General features: G+C 41.5%; 2 protein-coding genes across 2 annotated transcripts in view; one reads left to right on the forward strand and one right to left on the reverse strand.

Moving 5' to 3' along the window:
- The window catches only part of emc8 (ER membrane protein complex subunit 8), a 681,399-nt gene that overhangs the window by 180,383 nt on the left and 481,690 nt on the right, over positions 1-19,326 (reverse strand). The gene's annotated exons all lie outside the window — the stretch shown is intronic.
- Positions 5,332-19,326, forward strand: part of mafa (v-maf avian musculoaponeurotic fibrosarcoma oncogene homolog a (paralog a)) — a 67,226-nt gene continuing 53,231 nt past the window's right edge. The window contains exons 1-2 of the mRNA XM_052063527.1: positions 5,332-6,895; positions 13,854-13,919. Of these exons, the coding sequence (XP_051919487.1) occupies positions 5,859-6,895; positions 13,854-13,881 (1,065 nt within the window). The 5' untranslated portion in view covers positions 5,332-5,858 and the 3' untranslated portion in view covers positions 13,882-13,919. The remainder of the gene's footprint in view (positions 6,896-13,853; positions 13,920-19,326) is intronic.

A 19,326-nucleotide genomic window follows, 5' to 3' on the forward strand; every position in this document is an offset into this window, starting at 1 on the left:
TTTGCTCTACTATGTACTTACAAAAATATTGCGGCTGGTTATTTCCTGCAACTTCAATGGAAGTCAAATCAATTTCTATTTCTGCTATTACAAGTGAGTGATCATTTTATTGCATTTGCCACCGAAAGGGGACGAGCATTCTTTGGGATTGTTTAAACATTAACACACACACACACACATACACACACACAAACTTCTGTTGTGAAGTCTAAGTCACGTGAATGCACAAGGACCTGAGGTGATAACCTTGGAAATCTATCCAAGGGTTCATATATCATGACGTTCGAAACACATTAACTTACACATGACAGTAAACCAATGTTTTATGTTTATTTGAGCGTAATTATGGCTCATTTGAGCAGTATGGACTCCTTGTCTTTGATTATTCAACAGGTGATCAGACTGGGCAGCCCACGTTTGTTAGCAAGCAAATACATGTGCAACTTAGTCCACATTTGCTTGGTAGGTAAGGGGGTGGGGGGATGTGTAATTTGTTTCTGCAGGTCTGCTCCCTGAACATGAGGATCTTGGAACAAAAATCCTTCTGCCGCACAGAGGCCGGACACCGACCAAATTAGGCGATCCAAAATTCCACTTCAGAGTCCAGAATCTGTTTTCCTTGTGGCCTTTTTCCGCTCTAGCCTTTGTTGCACCTCCACAACCTCACCCTGCCTCATACTAATGGATCAGGGTCATTATGACATGGCTGTGCCCACATTCTGTTGCTAGGGTGAAAATTAATATTGCAGCTTTGTTGTTCTCACTCGACTGCTGATGAAATCGTCCAGGCAGGGAGCAATGCTTTGCAGGCACAAATACAAGTTGTGTCTTTCTTGGGATATGCACAACTACACAACGGGAGTTGTGTTTTCTTCAAAAGTTGGGTGACGTTTAATCTTATATTTGCAGGGGTATTATCAGCTCACAGGTTGTCTTCAGAACTGATATTGTAATGGGCTCGTGTTAAGGCTTGAATGCAAAAGTGATGGAATGTAAAGGAGCTGATTAGATAGCTGCTTGGAGACACACATGCATGCACGCATCGAGACTGACTAACAGCCATACAACAAACAACTTGGTGACCTCTGCTCTCTTCACTCACTCACGTCTATCATCGAATACTGTGGAGGAGTGGGGGGCCTCAAACTCGCATTTCAGTGACAGTCTTCACAGTCATAGTGATTCCATGAGTTTTGTATTCGCTGCAAACATTATTGACATATAAGGGTTAAAAAAAACTCATATTTGCATTGCTGAAGCCAGGGATGAATACACGAATGTTGTGCCTTGGAGGAGATAGCAGATGTCTTTCCATAATTGACATAATGTTGGACTTCCTAAATAGTTGAGATTGAATCACTCCTGTCCTCCATCAAGTGCTCTCTATTGACTTCAAATCCACCCAAGATAAATTCTGAATGATTCACTGCATGTGCACTTTTGTGCCCATCCCGCTAAAATTGAGATGATGTAATTTTCATCATCATTTTCATCATTGTTTTCATTATGACAACTGTCATAATGAAAACAAAGCAGAATTCTTCAACCTTTACATCTTTTCATTTTTTTTTCCATTTAAAAAAAAAAGAAGCAATGCTGAAAGAGTTCACGGGCTTTAGAAGTCATCTTTTGACATTTTTTTGGTTGTAGTTTTCTGTATGTATTTATTTATTTTACTTTGCAGATGTTTTAGTATTTAGCCTGTTTCCCTTCTGGAGTGCTTGATAAATGGTTATGGAAACAACGACAGAGTCCATTAATGGAGTGAGGGGAAAATGTGAAGTGATTTAATAATTTAATAATTTAATAATTCTTCTATTTAATGTGGTTGCTATAGTTTCAGAGGTACTTGAATTTCACAGATGGCTAAAATATGATACATTTCTGATACGGTACAGACTACGACAATGTTACATTTCTTTTTCTTTCACATTGTATGAATTTGGTGCTTTGATACCATCCCTCTCCTTTGCATGCACATCTCTCTCGCCCGGCATCATCATCAATAACTTCAGCCACACAAAAGCAGCTAATTTAGGCCCGCCACTTTCTACTGTCATGACTAATGAGCTTTCCCTTCGTTTGTGTATTAGTCTCGCTCCGCTGTGGCCGTACCCCAGGGAGCGGGGCCACTGCTGCGCAGGTAAGCCCAAACAGATGACAGGGCTACCGATAGAAATAGAAACAATGGGCTTCTATCGGAGATTGTGTTCTAATCCAAAACTCGGGGCGCCGTATTGACAAGCCAACACAAAAACACCAGTTACATCTTCACCCATTGTTGATTAACTTTGGCGCTGACCTGCTACTCAAAACCAACGTGCCAAACTTTACATATGAAAGAGTCCAAGACTATTAGAGATAAAATCATGAGGGCACAAATGGGATCTGTTAGATCAGACTTTTACGAGATTAAAAAAAAGACTTGATTAGAAGGCCATATTTCCATTTTTTTTTCCTTCTATGATCAATATAACAGTGGTGAGGTGATGGAGAGCGCCTGTTGATAAGATTGTACAGCATGCAGCATAAACGATACGTTCAAGCTGAACTACTATTAGTTATAAACTTTCTGTATATTGTGCATTGTGTGGTATACAATTTACTTGGATACCTTTCTGGCATCATGGATGTTGTCATTGCAACATTCATTTTTGGTCCATACAAAATGACGGTTATTTTAGCTATGTATGAGGGATGCAGAAGATTGACCATAAAATTAGGAATAAATGGACATTGGATGAAAAACATTGAAACGGGATAACGTACACACTAATAGAACATGTGTTATTATGTCACAGACTTGGGAAGGAAATAAATACAATTTAAGGGGCTAATAAATAAACTTACATCTTTTTAAACAGTTATTGGTTTGCAGGGATGCAGAAGATTCAGCCCAATATACGAGACAAGAGTAAATTCGATTAGCATTTAATAGAGTGCAGAACTTGGCCAATTAAGGCCAAACGATACTCATTTGGATTCACACCAAATTGTATTTTGAAATTAAGAACAATCTCCTGTTAATGACTGGATTTTTACATGAAGAAACACACCCTATGCGCGGAAAAATAAAGCGCCTGAGAAATGTTTTCATATCATGCGGTATGATATGAAAGTGGACGGGGTGAAAATATTTCCTAATATCGAAGTAGGAGGATGTACTGTAGCTCGCTAACTACCTAACGAAACAAGCTAACAGACAAACGGCCACAATAGTGAGAGGGTGATGAATAAGGCTTCTCTTCCATCGTAAAGAAATAGCAATTTGAAAGCATTGTATGTCAGTCAGTTCCCCTCTCCTGCAGCATTCTTACTGAATGCACCTTGTGCTGGCCGTTTATTACATTTTTGCCATTATGGCGTACACAATAGGGAACTCATGCAAACGGCACTAAATTCCACATGAATGTAATGCCTTCCTGGTCCTGTTACTGCGTGAGAATGTGCAGAATGGAGGAGGAACTTTTGTATTTAAAAAAATAAATAAATAAAATGCCTTGCACAATCTCCACCGCTCCAGTATGTTTAACGTCGGCCAACTAAAGTGTTTTCTCCACCGAAATACGTGGACAATATTAATTAGATAAAGCCCGTTAGAGGTTGCTGTACCTTCCAAGCGATTCACTTCAACAAATAACTTTTGACAGTATAAAAATTTTATTTTGCAACATCTGGGCAAAATTGTTGGTACAGTACCCGACTTTGAATAAAAGAAAAACCCACAACAAACACCAAAGTAGGAAATAAAAATGACTGGAACTGAAAATAAGGCATTGTTTTATTTTTGTGGTGCAATAGAATCATATTTAACTCATGAAAAAGGCTTGAAAAAGGATTCCCTTAACTTAATATTTCATTCCACTACATGTGTGTGTGGGGGGGGGGGTGTCAATCAAAGCATTTCTGTAATTCTCAGTAAGGCTTTCAGCATGTCTTGGCGGGTACTTTACCACATTAATCAGTGAGATCTTTAACCTTCTAAGTTGTGTTGAGTTCTTCTCTGAACTATAAGTTTTGGCTTCTTTCACATATGTTCAGTATTTAATTTAGGACTCTCCGGAATAGTCGAGGGTTTTATTCTTAGCCATTCTTGTTACTTATTGGCTGTGTTTCTGTCTCTGTTCTGATGGAAGACCCATGACCGACAGACACCTTTCACTTGAGAATTCCTTAATCGTTTTGAGACTTATTTGCACCCAAGCACAGGTTCAAGACACCCTATGCATGATTTAGCAAAGCAGACCAGGAACATAACCAAGCATACAACAGGGAGGACAGCGTTATTTCAATATGCAAAAAAAAAAAAAAATAGGTTGGAGATTTTTTTTTTTGCATATTATTCCTGATGAATTGTGGCTTGTCAGTATGCAATTCAACAAATTCCAGTCTAATCAGTTTTAAGATATTTGAAGTGATCATTGTGGGTTTTTTCTTTCATTCACAGATAGTTGCCGACAACTTTGTTCTCGTGTGTAGAATGATCACTTCATGGCCGACGAGGACATAGGGGTGAGAACATAACCAGGGCCACAAACGAGACAGAAGTCATATGGCTGTGTTACACACAAGTCAAGTCAAAGTCGGAGACCTCTGAACTGAGATAAAGTGCAATGAAAGTGAGCAGATTATACGACCAGCAACACGACGAGCCAGTGCTTAGATAAAGCCATTTTATGGCCATGGGACATGATATCAGTTCGGATGGAACACCGGGTTCATGCACAACAATTTCAGTTTTGACTGTCCAATAATGCCAACACGTAAAAATGGCTTTTGCATTGAAGAAAGACGAACTGTAATATAAAATGTTTCTCCTAATTTTCTCTTTCTTTCTTTTTAAATTGTTGAGTATGTGAGGGAATTTGATGATGAGATTTTAATCCCCGATATGTCCAAAAGGTGGCAGTGTTGAGTTTTATACTGCTACACGCATATGCAGCGCGCTCCTGAATTGATCGTTGTTTGCTTTTAAAACTCTTTTTCTGCAATATGAACAATACAATCCCCCCAATGCATCTAGGTCAAGTAGTTAATTGTGTTTAAAAACGGCAACATTGTAAAACACATGTATAAACGTATGTACGTACTGTAGTTTAGAAGTTACTAAACGTGAACAATAAAATATGACACAGTCGTCCTACATTCGAATGGAAAACAATTAAAAGTGATCCATCGGTTCAGGAATGTGAATGAATCCACGGCACGTCTTTCCACTGGGATAAACGAAACAACTGTCATGTATTCATGCAAACACGAGTGGAGAAAAGAGTCGGGGGATTCAACATCCCAGCTGAGTGCCAGCTGACGGCATTTGACAGTTGACACGGGAGGGGTGAAAAAAGTTTTGTTTCTGTAGTCGACTAATATGCTAATTAGCCATCGCAGTGTGCGACCCCATTGGCTCCTCGTCCGAGACAATTTCCCACTTGCAGCCTGACGTCATGTGAGCTCCAAAGCTCTTAAACTCAACTGCTGTGTGATGCCTGCCTCAAAAAATCGCTCCCGTGTTCAGCCTCCGCTCGCTCGCTTGCAGCCGGCTGCGTCGGGTGGCGATGTCTCCGTGAGAAAAAGCGCGTGAAAAGTTGTGTTAAATGTTTCAAATACAAGGCGCGCACCGAGAAGGGACTCCGCTCCTCGTGTGCGCGACACCCAGGCCGGTGTGTGTGCGCGAAAGCCTCCGCCGAGCGACGGCCAAAGTAGTCCGAGCCGGGACGCATTAGAAACTCTTGTTTGTGACGCTTTCGACAAACTCTCTCAAGGTGGCTCACGTTCTCGCCAGCCATCCGGCCGCACCGGCCGCTCTTCAGCCCGTCTGGAGGACTGTGAGCAGCAACAGCAGCGGCAACAGCAAGAGGATGGCATCAGAGCTGGCAATGAGCAACTCCGACCTGCCCACCAGTCCCCTGGCCATGGAATATGTTAATGACTTCGATCTGATGAAGTTTGAAGTGAAAAAGGAGCCGGTCGAGCCCGATCGCACCATCAGCCAGTGCAGCCGCCTCATCGCCGGGGGATCCTTGTCTTCCACGCCGATGAGCACGCCCTGCAGCTCTGTGCCCCCCTCCCCGAGCTTCTCGGCGCCCAGTCCGGGCTCGGGGAGCGAGCAGAAGACACACATAGAGGACTTCTACTGGATGTCCGGTTACCAACAGCAGCTCAATCCAGAGGCGCTGGGGTTCAGCCCCGAGGACGCGGTCGAGGCGCTCATCAACAGCAGCCACCAGCTCCAGTCGTTCGATGGCTACGCCAGAGGCCAGCAGTTCGCGGGCGCAGCCGGCCCGGGGGGCGCCATGGCCGGGGAGGAGATGGGCTCCGCCGCGGCGGTAGTGTCGGCGGTCATCGCTGCGGCCGCCGCTCAGAACGGGGCACAGCACCACCACCACCATCACCACCACAACCACAGCGGGGCCGGGGGAGGTGGAGGAGGGGGCGGCGGAGGCGGAGGCGGAGGTGGCGGCCACCACCACCACCACCACCACCAGGCGCCGGGCATCCAGTCCAACGGCGTCTCCGGGACAAATCACCACCCGCACATGCGCCTGGACGACCGCTTCTCAGACGAGCAGCTGGTCACCATGTCCGTGCGGGAGCTCAACCGGCAGCTGCGGGGGGTCAGCAAGGAAGAAGTCATCCGGCTCAAGCAGAAGAGGAGGACCCTCAAGAACCGAGGCTACGCGCAGTCGTGTCGCTTCAAGCGCGTCCAGCAGCGGCACGTCCTGGAGGGCGAGAAGACGCAACTGGTGCAGCAAGTGGAGCACCTCAAGCAGGAGATCTCCAGGCTGGTCCGGGAGAGGGACGCGTACAAAGAAAAGTATGAGAAGCTCATCGGCAACGGCTTCAGAGAAAGTGGCTCGAGCAGCGACAACAACCCGTCATCTCCGGAGTTTTTCATGTGAGTCTGCACATATCCGCGCGCAAAAAAAGAAAAAAGAAAAAAGAAAACCCAGTGAAAAAAGAATGAATTGACGAGTTACTCAGCCCCGCTTTAAAACGTTCTGTTTGAACTTTTTTTCCCACTTTCTCCACTTTGGCGCAAATGTCCAATAAGAACTATTTTGCCCCCCCGCCCCCCCATCTTCCACACTTTAAACAGGTTGTTGGTTTATACATGGAGCGATATGTGTGAGTTCACAGAACTCTCATCAAGTCTACTTTTCTATCATAAATGATCCCATTTGTCACTAGTTCTCAACCCTCATTAGATTTGCAGTGTCTGATTTGGATCCAGCTTAGTTCAGCAACTGCATGCATGCACTTACCTTGCCCTTTAACATGTTTTTTTTCAGTTTGAAAACAGTGTGCAGATATTTGTTCAAGTGCATTCATGTGTTTTGTTTTGTTTGCCAAACTTGGAGGATCGCCAGCCATTTCATGCATTTGCTTCTTCAGAGACTTTATGTATTCATTGTTTTTTCAAAGAGTTATTGAACTATTCTGCATGCTGGACATGTATGTTCTTTTTTTTAAATACTGTTTTATTTCTCTGTGCTATGTCTTTTTTTTTTCCCAAATTGGTATTATTTTAGGAGATGACTCCAGCATGGCATTCACATTTTTCATTCATGCCTCCTCACTTTTTTGGGACAGCTATACCAAAAAGTGACAGGACTTCCCACCTGTGTACAGTGCGATGGCGTTTCAGCTGTGTTGAAGTGCACCACCACCCAACGTCTTTAGGGTGCAATGTATGTGACGGAAGTGGATCAGCGGAGATCCTTCATGGTTCACGGGTGTAGGAAAAACATTTTTTTAAAACTATTATTTAAATATTCCTCTGCATTTGACAAAAGATAAAAGTGTAATATAAAGTACAAAGTTTTATAAATTCAATTTGAATAGACAAAAACAAAGTGACACCGTTCGAAGCGTGCGGATGACTAATATACAGTTGAAAAGCAAAAAACATTTGGACTTGGTTGAATTTGACCGTCTCGGGTTAAACGGATGCCGTGAGCAGAATTGTTTCGTGCATTTGCAGCATATGAGCGAGAAATGCTTTGGCCACAACGTTCAAAAAGCAACGTTGTTCAACGTTTGAGCTTGTAATGCATTCAAAAGAGTTTTGTGAAGAAGCTGAAGTATCGTGAGTGCAGTGCACTAAAACACTCTGGCCTGTCATCATGTAGGGAGTTAAGAACAACGGTTTTCCACAGTTATTTGGCCCAGAAGAGGTATTTTGTGACATGGAATACTTTCAGTATCACTTCAGGAAAGAAGATGTGCTGAATTCACCAAACTCCATATTTGCAAAGCAATAATTCTTTGAATTGATAATGTCTGGACATTGTTAAATGGTCAGGGATTGATACCCTGCACATGGAAATAAAAATATAAATAAATAAGAGGGAGCTCTTTTTGAAAATATGTGATTTAATCTTACATCATACATACATATAAATATAAATATTTTGCTGTGCAAAATGATTTCACTCAACTAACCATATGTGATGTTCATATGTGCTCGTTTTGTCATTTCATACAATTAAATGATATGCAATAAATGTATAATTGCCTTCAATACGTTTCTCACTTTTTTTTTTTTAAACTGGTCCTCGAATTTTCACTGTGATACAAAAAAGAAATCCACCATGAATGCAGCACAATCAAAAACAGTTCTTTTCTTCATGTATTGTTTTTCCCCACTGCTCACCCAATAATATGGTTTTACCAGCTGGTATTTATCCCAAATTATTCACAAAAAACATGTACATGTACATGTTGAAATTATTAGAAGCAGAGATATCCCTGCATGTAAGCATTTCAATACACGTGCAGCAGAACCACAGACCGTGATGATTCATTCATGCAGTGGCTTTTATTGTTGTTTAATGATACAGGTGGCAGTTTGATTCAGACGTTTCCTCTTCTATATTAACTCTGGAAAACTCTTTCTAAAAGTACAAGTCAATTTGGAATTTGTTTCACAGCAATGGAAATGGTCCATAAATCAAAATATAACTAAGAAAAGGTATAGTTGTGTCTAAGTATATTTTAAGCATTTGGAATCTTTTTTTTTCTCATATCGCGCATCTACATTCTTTTAATTGCATGCTCCTATCAATATGGTTGTGTATATGTGTGTGTGTGTGTGTGTGTGTGTGTGTGTGAGTGTGTTTCTCAGCAAGCATGTATATATGTACATGTACCGTACTGTGTTTTAGAGAAATGTCATTTGCACATCTATCTTATTCCCTCTCATGCCATGTTGCTTGCTGCTTGATCCGTTGTCAGATTTTTTGGGGACAATGTGTGTGCTCCATATTTTGTTATTTGGGGATCTTTCAATTCCACTCCACTTCATCCTGTTTGTCAGAGGGCCTGAAGGTTAGCTCGGGGCAGAGTCCGAGCGTGTGGGGGAGGGGGGAGGGGTTTGTTGGCTGTAGGGAGGGGATGTCATGTGAGGAGGCGCTGCAGAAGGTGCCAATAACAGCAGGCAGAAGAAACCTTATCCTGTATTTTGGTCAATTTTTGGACACCTACTTTCAGAATTTTTTTTAGGGGCGGGGGGGGGGGGCGTAAAAGTCACTTAACATGAATTCTCAACAAGGACTTGTTCTCACATAGAGGAAACTTACACAAGTAATGCAACAAAGCAAATCTGATGGGCAATGATTTTCTCCATTGTTTGGGGGCAATTAGTTGGATAAACCAACCCTTGATTTTTAACATTATTGTGCAAACTTTGTGACCACTTTGGGTCCTGCACTTTCTTTTCATGAAAACTAAGACATACACCTCTACAAAGCTGCAAATGAGGCACCATTAGTCCACATTTGAGCATAAAAAATGCATCACTCGCAATCACACGTTTGTGCTAACCAACTCTTGCATGTCTGCTTTTATGCCAGCGAGGTGTATGCTGCTTTGCGCAGCCGACAGAGGGGAGAGACTGAGACAATAGTTGGGCTTGTGCTGAATTAAATGGTTTTGCTGATGATTAATAGTCGTGTGGCCCACTAGCTCCTGCGATGTAGGGATGATAAATCGAGAGCGTAGCTCCGTGCAGCTGTGCCGCTGTCGTTTTTTTTGCATGCGTGCACATGCTAGGCGAGTCACGGCCAAGCCGCTCTCCTTTTTCCTCACTGTATCTCATTACATCTATTTGATCAGAGACGCAGCACTGCTATTTTCATGTTTAGTTATAACAACGATGTATTGAAAGGCTTTAGAATGAATGGAAATGTGTTTGCTTTTGTTTCCATTCAGAGAGCGAATTTGCAAACTCAAAGGAATCTTTCAAATAGTTGGGCTTTCTTTCATTTATTTTATAGCCAAGTGCTATGGATGTCCCTTTCAACTGTTTTTGCATTCTCATTTTGATGGTGTCCTCGTTGGCAAACATTGATTTGAGGTTAATTAACAAAAAAACACTTGTACACTTTTTGGAACTGAAAACATACTCACAAGCATTAAGCCCGTTACTTCTTATGCCGTTGTGGCGTTTAGGTTCTTGAAAACTGATCTTGTTGTAAAAAAAAGCACCCATGCAGAGTTGAATCTGTGGCGTGATATTGTAGCTTGCAGTCAAAATATGGGCAAAGCGAAAATATCACGTCTTGCAAAGCTTCAGAAGAAACTGGAGGATCTGGGGAAGGCTCTATTATCTTGCTGATTGTGTGTAATCATGTTTTTATTTTCCTCAACGTGCACGATCAGGCGTGAACACATGAGCGTTTGTCTACCCATGTACGTGTGCATGTATAGTATCACCTTGTCATCTTCTAGGGCCGAGGATGAGTTGAGGTCAAAAGGGACAGCGCACGAGGCTGCTTTCAAAGTCATTAGTGTAATCTCTCTACCCTGGGGAGCCCACACTCATTTCCTCTGCCCAGAACCCACCAAATGAGATGGACGAGCATATCCGACGTACAACACAACTCAGTCGATTCTAAATGGTTATTTATTTATTAATTATTTTTTAAAGAAAAATCTGTTTTGCCATTGTCTTTCACAAATTCTTTAAACTAAAACCTCCGGCCTATTGCTTGAGTAAAAATAACCTCAGTGCATGTGCAGTGGAATAAAGGAAAAAAAAGTCTACACACCCTTGTTGAAATGCCAGCAATTTGTGATAAATAAAAAAAGACAAACAATTAAAAAACAACTTTTCCCACCATTAATGTGACCTATAAACTGTGCAACTCAATATTTCTATATATATATATATATATATATATATATATATATATATATATATATATATATATATATATATATATTTACAGTATTTTCAAGAGAGGGAGTAAAAATGAGTGACTGAGAAAATGTGGTTGCACAAGTTTGCACACCCACTTGTGGTAGAACGAGGAATGCGACTATATTTCAAACGCAACAATCCCATTCACACTCATGTTAAATGGGAGTCAGCATGCACCTGCAACTATTTAGAATGCCTCTGACTAACCACAAATAAGGTGAAGATGTTCTAGTAGGCTTTTCCCTGACAGTTTTACTTTATAACAGAGGCCTGAAGGTTTTGTACTAACACTGAGTATTATTTTGAACTCTTCATAAATCCCGTCCAGGTTGTCTACAACCCCAGTCCCAACCCCTGGAAAAAAAAGTCCGGCTGATGCTGCCACCACCATACTTGCATGTTGGTATGACATTGTTTTGGAGCAGTGTTTGCACCAAAACAAATTTTTGGAATTATAACTAAAAAGTTCAACTTTGGTTTCATTGGACCATAACACATTTTACCAAACTTGTTTGGTATATTTCAAGTTTGTTTTTGGAAAATGTAGCTGTGCTTGGATGTTTTTCTTTATAAGATGTTCATCCTGCCACCCTCGGACATATAAAAATGGGAGAATGCGGTCACGTGCCCTAAACTGGCAGTGTATGCCAGAAATTCATGCAGCCCCTTCAATGTTGCTGATGGTGTCTTGGCAACCTCTCTGGCTGGTTTTCTTCTCATCGTTTCATCAATTTCAGAGGACTGTCCAGTTTTGGGTAATGTCACTTGTGTCATGTTTTATGCACATGATGATGACTGTCTTCACTGTGTTCCCCGCTATATTTAATGCCTGAGAAATTCTTTTGTACCCTCCTCCCGACGATATGCGCAGAACAATGAGATCATTCTGATGCTGTGAATGCCCTCTGCGGACGATGGCTTTTGCTGTAAGATGTGACGACAGGAAAAGCTCACTGGAACATGTGAACTTTATTATAGGGTCAATCAGAGGAACTATCGTGGCAGGTGTGTGCTGACTCGCATTTAGCATGAGTTTGAATGTGAGTGGTTAATTCTCAATACAGCGATGTTTTAGTTATAATTTGGTGTGCACACTTGTGCCACCGCATTTTTTTAAAATTGACCTCACCTCTCAAAAATATTGATTGTTCCAATAAAGTACAGCTCATAGGTTACTTTTTTTTTTATCTCACAAAAATCTGGCATGTGAACAAGCGTGTGACAACTTTTTATAACCACTTGAATAATTAATATTGTCAGTTTTTTTTTCAATGACCAATTCCACATCACACAAATACAATTTTTATCCTGATAGAAATTTGTTTTATGCCATTTTATATTTTACATATTTTCTCGAATGGCTTTCACGCCTGATACAGATTTCCAGCAGGAGAGGAAGATAATGAAAATCCGGTCGCCTGTCATTCTATATGAGTGAGATATGATGGAAACACTAAACTCCTTCAGAATTAAACTGACATGAGGGAGCCATTAAGGTGCTTATTCATTCCGAAAATGCTTTTGCTATTTCTATAAATCCCTGCCTTTTGGTTTTTTTTAGAAGAGGGAAGGGACTGTTGCTTCAAATAGACATTAAGCGGATACATGCGGAGTCATTAGAGAGTTGTCCTTGAAAGACTGGCTGCAGGTTATGTTGGTAATGAGGTGCTCGGGACCTGCTGTGGTAATTTTATATACCGGTATCTGTATATGGACCCAGACCAAGAGACAGTGACTTTTAAATAAATGCAACATCATTCCCCGGCAACGTCTTTGCGCGTAATGTTGAAGACTTTGTTAAAAATGTGGAGAGAAAAAAAAAAAATCACACACTTGTAACAATCCCGTATTTTTTCCTCACAACGGTTATTCAGATTGTAATTGAAATATCTATTGAGAATTTTTCAAAACAAAAACAAAACTAATGTCTTTGTACAGGATCTGTGAAAGTGATTTATGCATCACTGATTTGAAATGTTCTTTTTTCTTCTAGTGTAGACTATCCTCCCATATGTTTGGCATCCCAGCACAAGGCGCGTCGCCACGATCTAAGCTAACATTTCCACACAACATTTATTGAGCCACTAACGACACACACCTGCTCTACCACTTGAAAAGGAAAGTGCCTCTCATGAAGTATCAACGACAAAGTCCAGAAATGCCAAGTGTCACAGTACATTTCTCTGCGTGATGAATTCAGTCCCTTTTTGAACAGTTAATTGTGTAATTTCATGAGCTGAGCAGGTAAAAAAAAAAAAAAAAGTATTTTGTCTTCTCCGTGCAGTGACACACTGCACGCTTAGATACCGTATTTCGTCTCCGGTGGTTACAATGTTTTGATGCATGAGGCTGTGCCCGTAAAGTCTATTTGCATGCAAATTTTTACATTTCCCTCTGCATCAAACACTTACTGTGATCCATGTACTGTATGCAACCAGACAGACAAGGCGAGGGAGAATCTTGCTCAGAGTGGAACTATTTGTTTCTTTGTGATTGTGCGGGGCATTTATTTGTGTGTGTGTTTGACAAGGTGGCAGAGAATGACACATGCTGGGGGAAACAGAGGAATGAGAGCAAATGGCACAGTGTGTATTTACCTTGATAGTCATTTATCCTCTCCTGTGTTTTTCTCCAATCTTATCTGCCTCTCTAGGTCATCCAGAAAATTCCTCCATCTGTGATTTCAAGCCCCATTCCTCCTCGCCCTTGGTTACCTGAGGTAAAAAACAAACAAAAAAAAAGTTTCATTCACCTTTTTTGGGGGGTTCTTATTCTTCTATACAAACAGAATGAAGAGTCCTTAAAAAGTCAACCAGAAGTATTCTGGTAATCCTGGTCATGCTCAGTAATATCGTAATATAGTCTTGCATGTAATAAACAGTTGCTAGAGTATTTTGAACCTGATGCACAACAGTGCTTGTTCCGACTGAAATTCCATCCTTGTTTGTGATATTTTCAATTCTGAGTCAGGAGATTTTAAGATTTAATACACACACGGATGCACTCTGTGTGAAAAGAAATAAGCAACCATTTTTTTAAACAGAAAAAAATGAAAGCACATTATTCATGTTGGGTTTTTTTTGTAAGATTTTGAATTCATGTAGAAATTCCTCACTCCTGCTCAGAATGCTAAAGACGTTGATGGTTCACTTGCATATAAAGTGTCCACATGAATGCACATTGTGACACTGGTGGTCGGTCCTTTCAAGAAATGTGTTAAGCATTGAGCGTGCCATTGCCATTGTTGTTTTGGTTTGTCTGTGCACACTGAGTCAAGCATACACAAATCCAATAGATCAAGTCTCAATTGCATTCAGTGGGCACTCTCAATGTGTGAATGTAAAAAAGAAAAATTCAATTCAAAACAACCAGCAACATTCCTGGAGAAATAAGCCTCGAAATTTGCAGTATAAATACATCACACAAAAGTAAGGACATTTCTGTTTGGTAGATTATTTCTTTGTTGCAACAGTGCTTTTTGGCAATAAATCTTACACGGTTGGAAAGGTTGTTTGTGTCCCCTTTTACTGGTTTTAGATTTGTATGGAATATGCATTTGTGGGAGGAGCAGTACAGCTGCAAATGTGAGTTATGCCCATGACTCTTTTTGCAACCCTTCTGCCACTTATTTGTCTGTTTTTAGTGACTTTAGTTTTAGCTACTGGTATGATCAACATGGACATGGCTACAGTGGGTAGAAGGTGTTGGCTCCAAAAGCTGGCATGTCACATTTGACTCATTTGGACAGGGCCCGTGCAAGAGGAGACATTCAACCAGGTTTGTTGAGCCCTTTTACCATCTACAAACTGAGGGCAGACTTTCAGATGGCAGGGAATGTCAGAGATAGGCTGTGAAGTAGGCATCCCAAGAAGATGCTTGCTCACCCTGGCAGGACTTAGGCTGTCTTCTATAGATTTGCAGTCAAGTGTTGCAGGACAATATGCCCAATGGGTTTTCGCCCAGAAAATTGGGATTGCAAACCGCCAATCTTCAGTCTCACGATGCAGCCAAGAGATTTGCGATATTCACCTTTCAAAATCTGTTTGCACTGTTGTTTGCAACACTTGCATTGCAACCTGAACATGTGGAGCAAAGTTATTGTCAGTGGGCAGTTTAGATTCCACCTGTCACTTGGATCACGGGTCAACGTGAGAAGATGACATGGAAAATGCTGTGCTGATTCCTGCATCGATTGAGTACTCTTGTGGTGTCATCACGTCTCCATCACCGAAAAAAAAAACAAGGCTTAGTTGGATGTATTTCAATTCAGAGAGATATGGAGATGAGGTTGGCGAATCAACCAGTTGCAATCCTGTTCCTCCATAGTCTGTGACTGAATATCCTCCAAGATGACAACATTCCCACACAAAGCGGCCTTGATCAGAAACCACCGCTACAATTTGGAGTGGAAAGAACGGAATGGCCTACCAGCAGTCCTAACCTACACCCCGTGAAACTCTTGCAGATCAAGATTTGGTAATCTGCACCGGCCAGACTGTCCAAACACAACCATGTTGGTTAACTTGCGACATATGCTGGCTGAATAATGAGATGCCACTCCTGAGCTTTTATGACCGGCATGAGGAGGGGTTACCAAGGAGTTTTGGGTGTGTATGTATACCTACCAAAACATACATTTTCCAACTTTTTTATTTATTTATTTTGCAATTTATGTCAACAAATATGAAAATTAGATTTAGCAACCATTCAGACCTCTCTAGTTCATCTTCTTCCAAAAAGCAACAGGCAAAATGTCAGACAAATTTATCTGCTGTTAGTGGTGACGTTTAGAGGGTCCTGAGACTGCCTCCCAGCTGCAGCTGGTGCTCGAGACGTTCATCACTGTGAGCCCAATCGTGCTTGTGCAAAGCAAAGGCTGTCAGATTGTCCTCATGATTCTCATTGACAGGGTACTTGTGGTTGTCAGATGAAAAAAAGAAAAAATGTTTTATTCAGAAAAATTGCATCCAAACGTGTTTTGGTCACACTGGTTGTATGAAAGCAAGCTTGTAAGAATAATCTGTCTGAAATGCCATGGTAGATAGCGCACACAGACAAACATGCTCCTTCTTGGTCTGCAGGCAGCAAAGCCATGGAGTACCTTTGTTGAAAGGCTAATCTGGATCAATATAGGCTGCCGCTGGCAGTGGCTGCTTGCACAGGATTCTGTTCTATGAAAACGGCGAAATGCAAAGCGTACTGATGTCTCAATAACAAGTGAACAAACAAGTGAATAAACAAGGGTGAGGAGCATTAGGGCTATACACGAATAAGTGGTGACTCGAATTGAGTGGCAAATTAGCCGTTAAGAATGAATGCCGAATGAGTGTTAGATTTGAGTTGAGTTACATCACACACACACACACACGCACACACACACACACACACCTCACGTCTACGTGTGACATATGTATGTGGGAGGAGTGGATGTGCCGTGTGACAACTCGCTACATTCAAGAACAAACACGGAACCATTAGCGCATAGATGGAATATTTAGCCGGCTATCATGAGAATTGAAGTCAACTGTTGAGCAGTCATTAAAGTCCAGCCAGACAGTTTATCTTTGTCTTTGTTACTTCACCGCTTGCCTCACGCCATCAGAGCAGCAAATGAAGGAAGTTTAGCTTAGCACTAGCTAGCAGCTTGTACGACAAGCGGATGGATGTAAAATGAGTCCGAAAGGATAAGTGCTTCAGAAAATGGATGAATGGAAGAACAGCCTGGGTTCTGCCATCTGACATTTTCACTCAATAGCAACTGGTGGGTGCAGTAAGGCCCAGTAAACAACGTGACGTTAAATTTGTTCCCACCTTGGCACCTTGCACTGAAATTAACCGGGGGGTTTGCTGTTGTAAATACAAGACTAGAACAAAAATAACATTAGCAGATATGTATGAAACTTTAAAATAGTGTCCCATCTCCCCATCCATTCTTCAAAATTGTCAGAGGTGTCGTTTAAGGAGTCAGCACTTCATCACCAAGACGCCAAATTACACTTGTCAAGTGAATGTGTGGATCCGTTTATGTGGCACGTGCAGGGGACAAACTCAAATACCCCTGTGCCACATCGACAACTTTGCTCACCAATAAAGTTGTTGCCGCTTCGCAAAAACTATTATATCAACGCTGCTCACATTTTGGCTTTGACTTTTGTGTTTCAGACAATGTAGTTTGAACGTGGCTTTAACATTGCAGCCAAGGTTCCAGGTCGTGGGCAGAGAAACTCTGTGGGAGTGGGATTAGGTAAATAAGACAAACTGTGATGACAATTTGGCAACATTTAGAGTGGCTCGGAAAATAGGATGAAGGCCACGCACAAAATATTTACTTGGCTGTGTCAATTCACACTAACCGAGCATTCGGGCACTCCACAAACGCATGCAGGCACTCCACTAACTCAACAATTTGTATGCAAGCAATTAAAAAGTACATCTTCCAAAATATGTTCCCTTTATGTTTATGCTAATGTCAATGTCTCCCCTAATTTCAATCTGGTTGAAACAAACAAGAACTGATATGACACAACATTCAGTCATTAAAATGGAACTGACCCATAGCACACAAAATAGGAGCTACTGCTGGAAATCAAGGTAGTGTTACTTCCGGAGATCAATTAACAGGGACATAAGAACTAAAAAAAGCATAGAAAGTAAACTTATAGAATTGCTTAAAATTCAGAATGTACCTCCTCATACCACAAAAAGGATGGAAAAAGCTTTGTGTTTCATTGTTCGTACTTGCTTCACATATGGATGTGCTATTTGTTATTATATACGTAGGGTGTCGTGTTATTTACTCGATTGTGTCTATGTGGGCCGTGTAGTGTACGATCAGTAGCTGGCCTTTCTCCAGCTCTACTTTACTTCAAAAGGGAGATAGGACAAAAGCCATCAGGAAAGACAAGGACAAATCTTGTACGGATGAAGTGTTTTAAGTGATGCCACCCCCCCTTCCACACGTCATCACTGTGAATTAGGCGCCCTCTGCTCGCAGATGAGGGCTGGGGAATATAAACAATGCGAAAGGAACGGATGTTAAACAAATTAAAGTGGAAAACTATGAGGACGTCTATCTCAAGCGGCCTCGTAAATCTCTGCTCCGTGGCTGCAGCTGCTCGTGGCCGATGAGGCGCTCTTACAGCCTGCCAGAGAAGCGCAGCGTTCGGTGTGTTCTGTTCTTCACAGTCTAAACCACACAAGAGGTACATATTTGTTTTATGCAAATCCAAGTATATGAGACTAGGGAGGGCCTATGAGCAGTCTGACCACATAGCTCCGGGGGGACAAGCTGAGTGATGGAGATTGAGAACCAGGTCTTGGCGTCCTTGCCTGTGTGAAGTGTGTCTGACTCTGGCCAGGATCACATGGATGTCACCAAAATCACTGCATCCTATGTAGGACCATGAGTCAGTTAGATTTGGGGGGAATAACCTCAGATAACCCTACCAACTGGCGAGTATCTGTTGTGAAAGTAGATACAGTAGACTAAGAAATGCTAGAGTTCAGAGTGTGAGTAGAGTTCGGAACTCAGCATATGCTGACACAGATAAAACACCAGGTGTGTGCCTACACACACACACACTCACACACACACACACACACACACACACACACACACACACACACACACACACGTGTGTGTATATATATGTATATATATATGTGTGTGTGTGTGTGTGTGTATATATATATATATATATATATATATATATATATATATATATATATATATATATATATATATATATATATATATATATATATATATATATATATACACGTGTGTGTGTGTGTGTGTGTGTGAAAAAAGGTGAGATGAATGTGTGCAAATATAGATTCCAACCAGCTGCAGTGTGATCACATCACAATACAGCATTCTGTAAGGGGCAAATCCAACCCCAAGTGACGTCAACGAAATAGCTGCATGGGTCCGATTGCTGCTTCATCTCATATCATCTGTGTTGCACTTCAACACACCGTAAAAGCCAGTAAATATCAACTGGTAATGATGATTGAGGCGCAGCATTTACTGGATGCAAATATTGAATGAATCTAGATAGAAACCTCGACTTCCTTCAAAAACTGTTGGATAATTCTGTGCTTCCGATGTCCCGGTAAAGTCTGTT

Source organism: Hippocampus zosterae, chromosome 4, assembly GCF_025434085.1.
Source record: "Hippocampus zosterae strain Florida chromosome 4, ASM2543408v3, whole genome shotgun sequence".
NCBI lineage: Eukaryota > Metazoa > Chordata > Actinopteri > Syngnathiformes > Syngnathidae > Hippocampus > Hippocampus zosterae.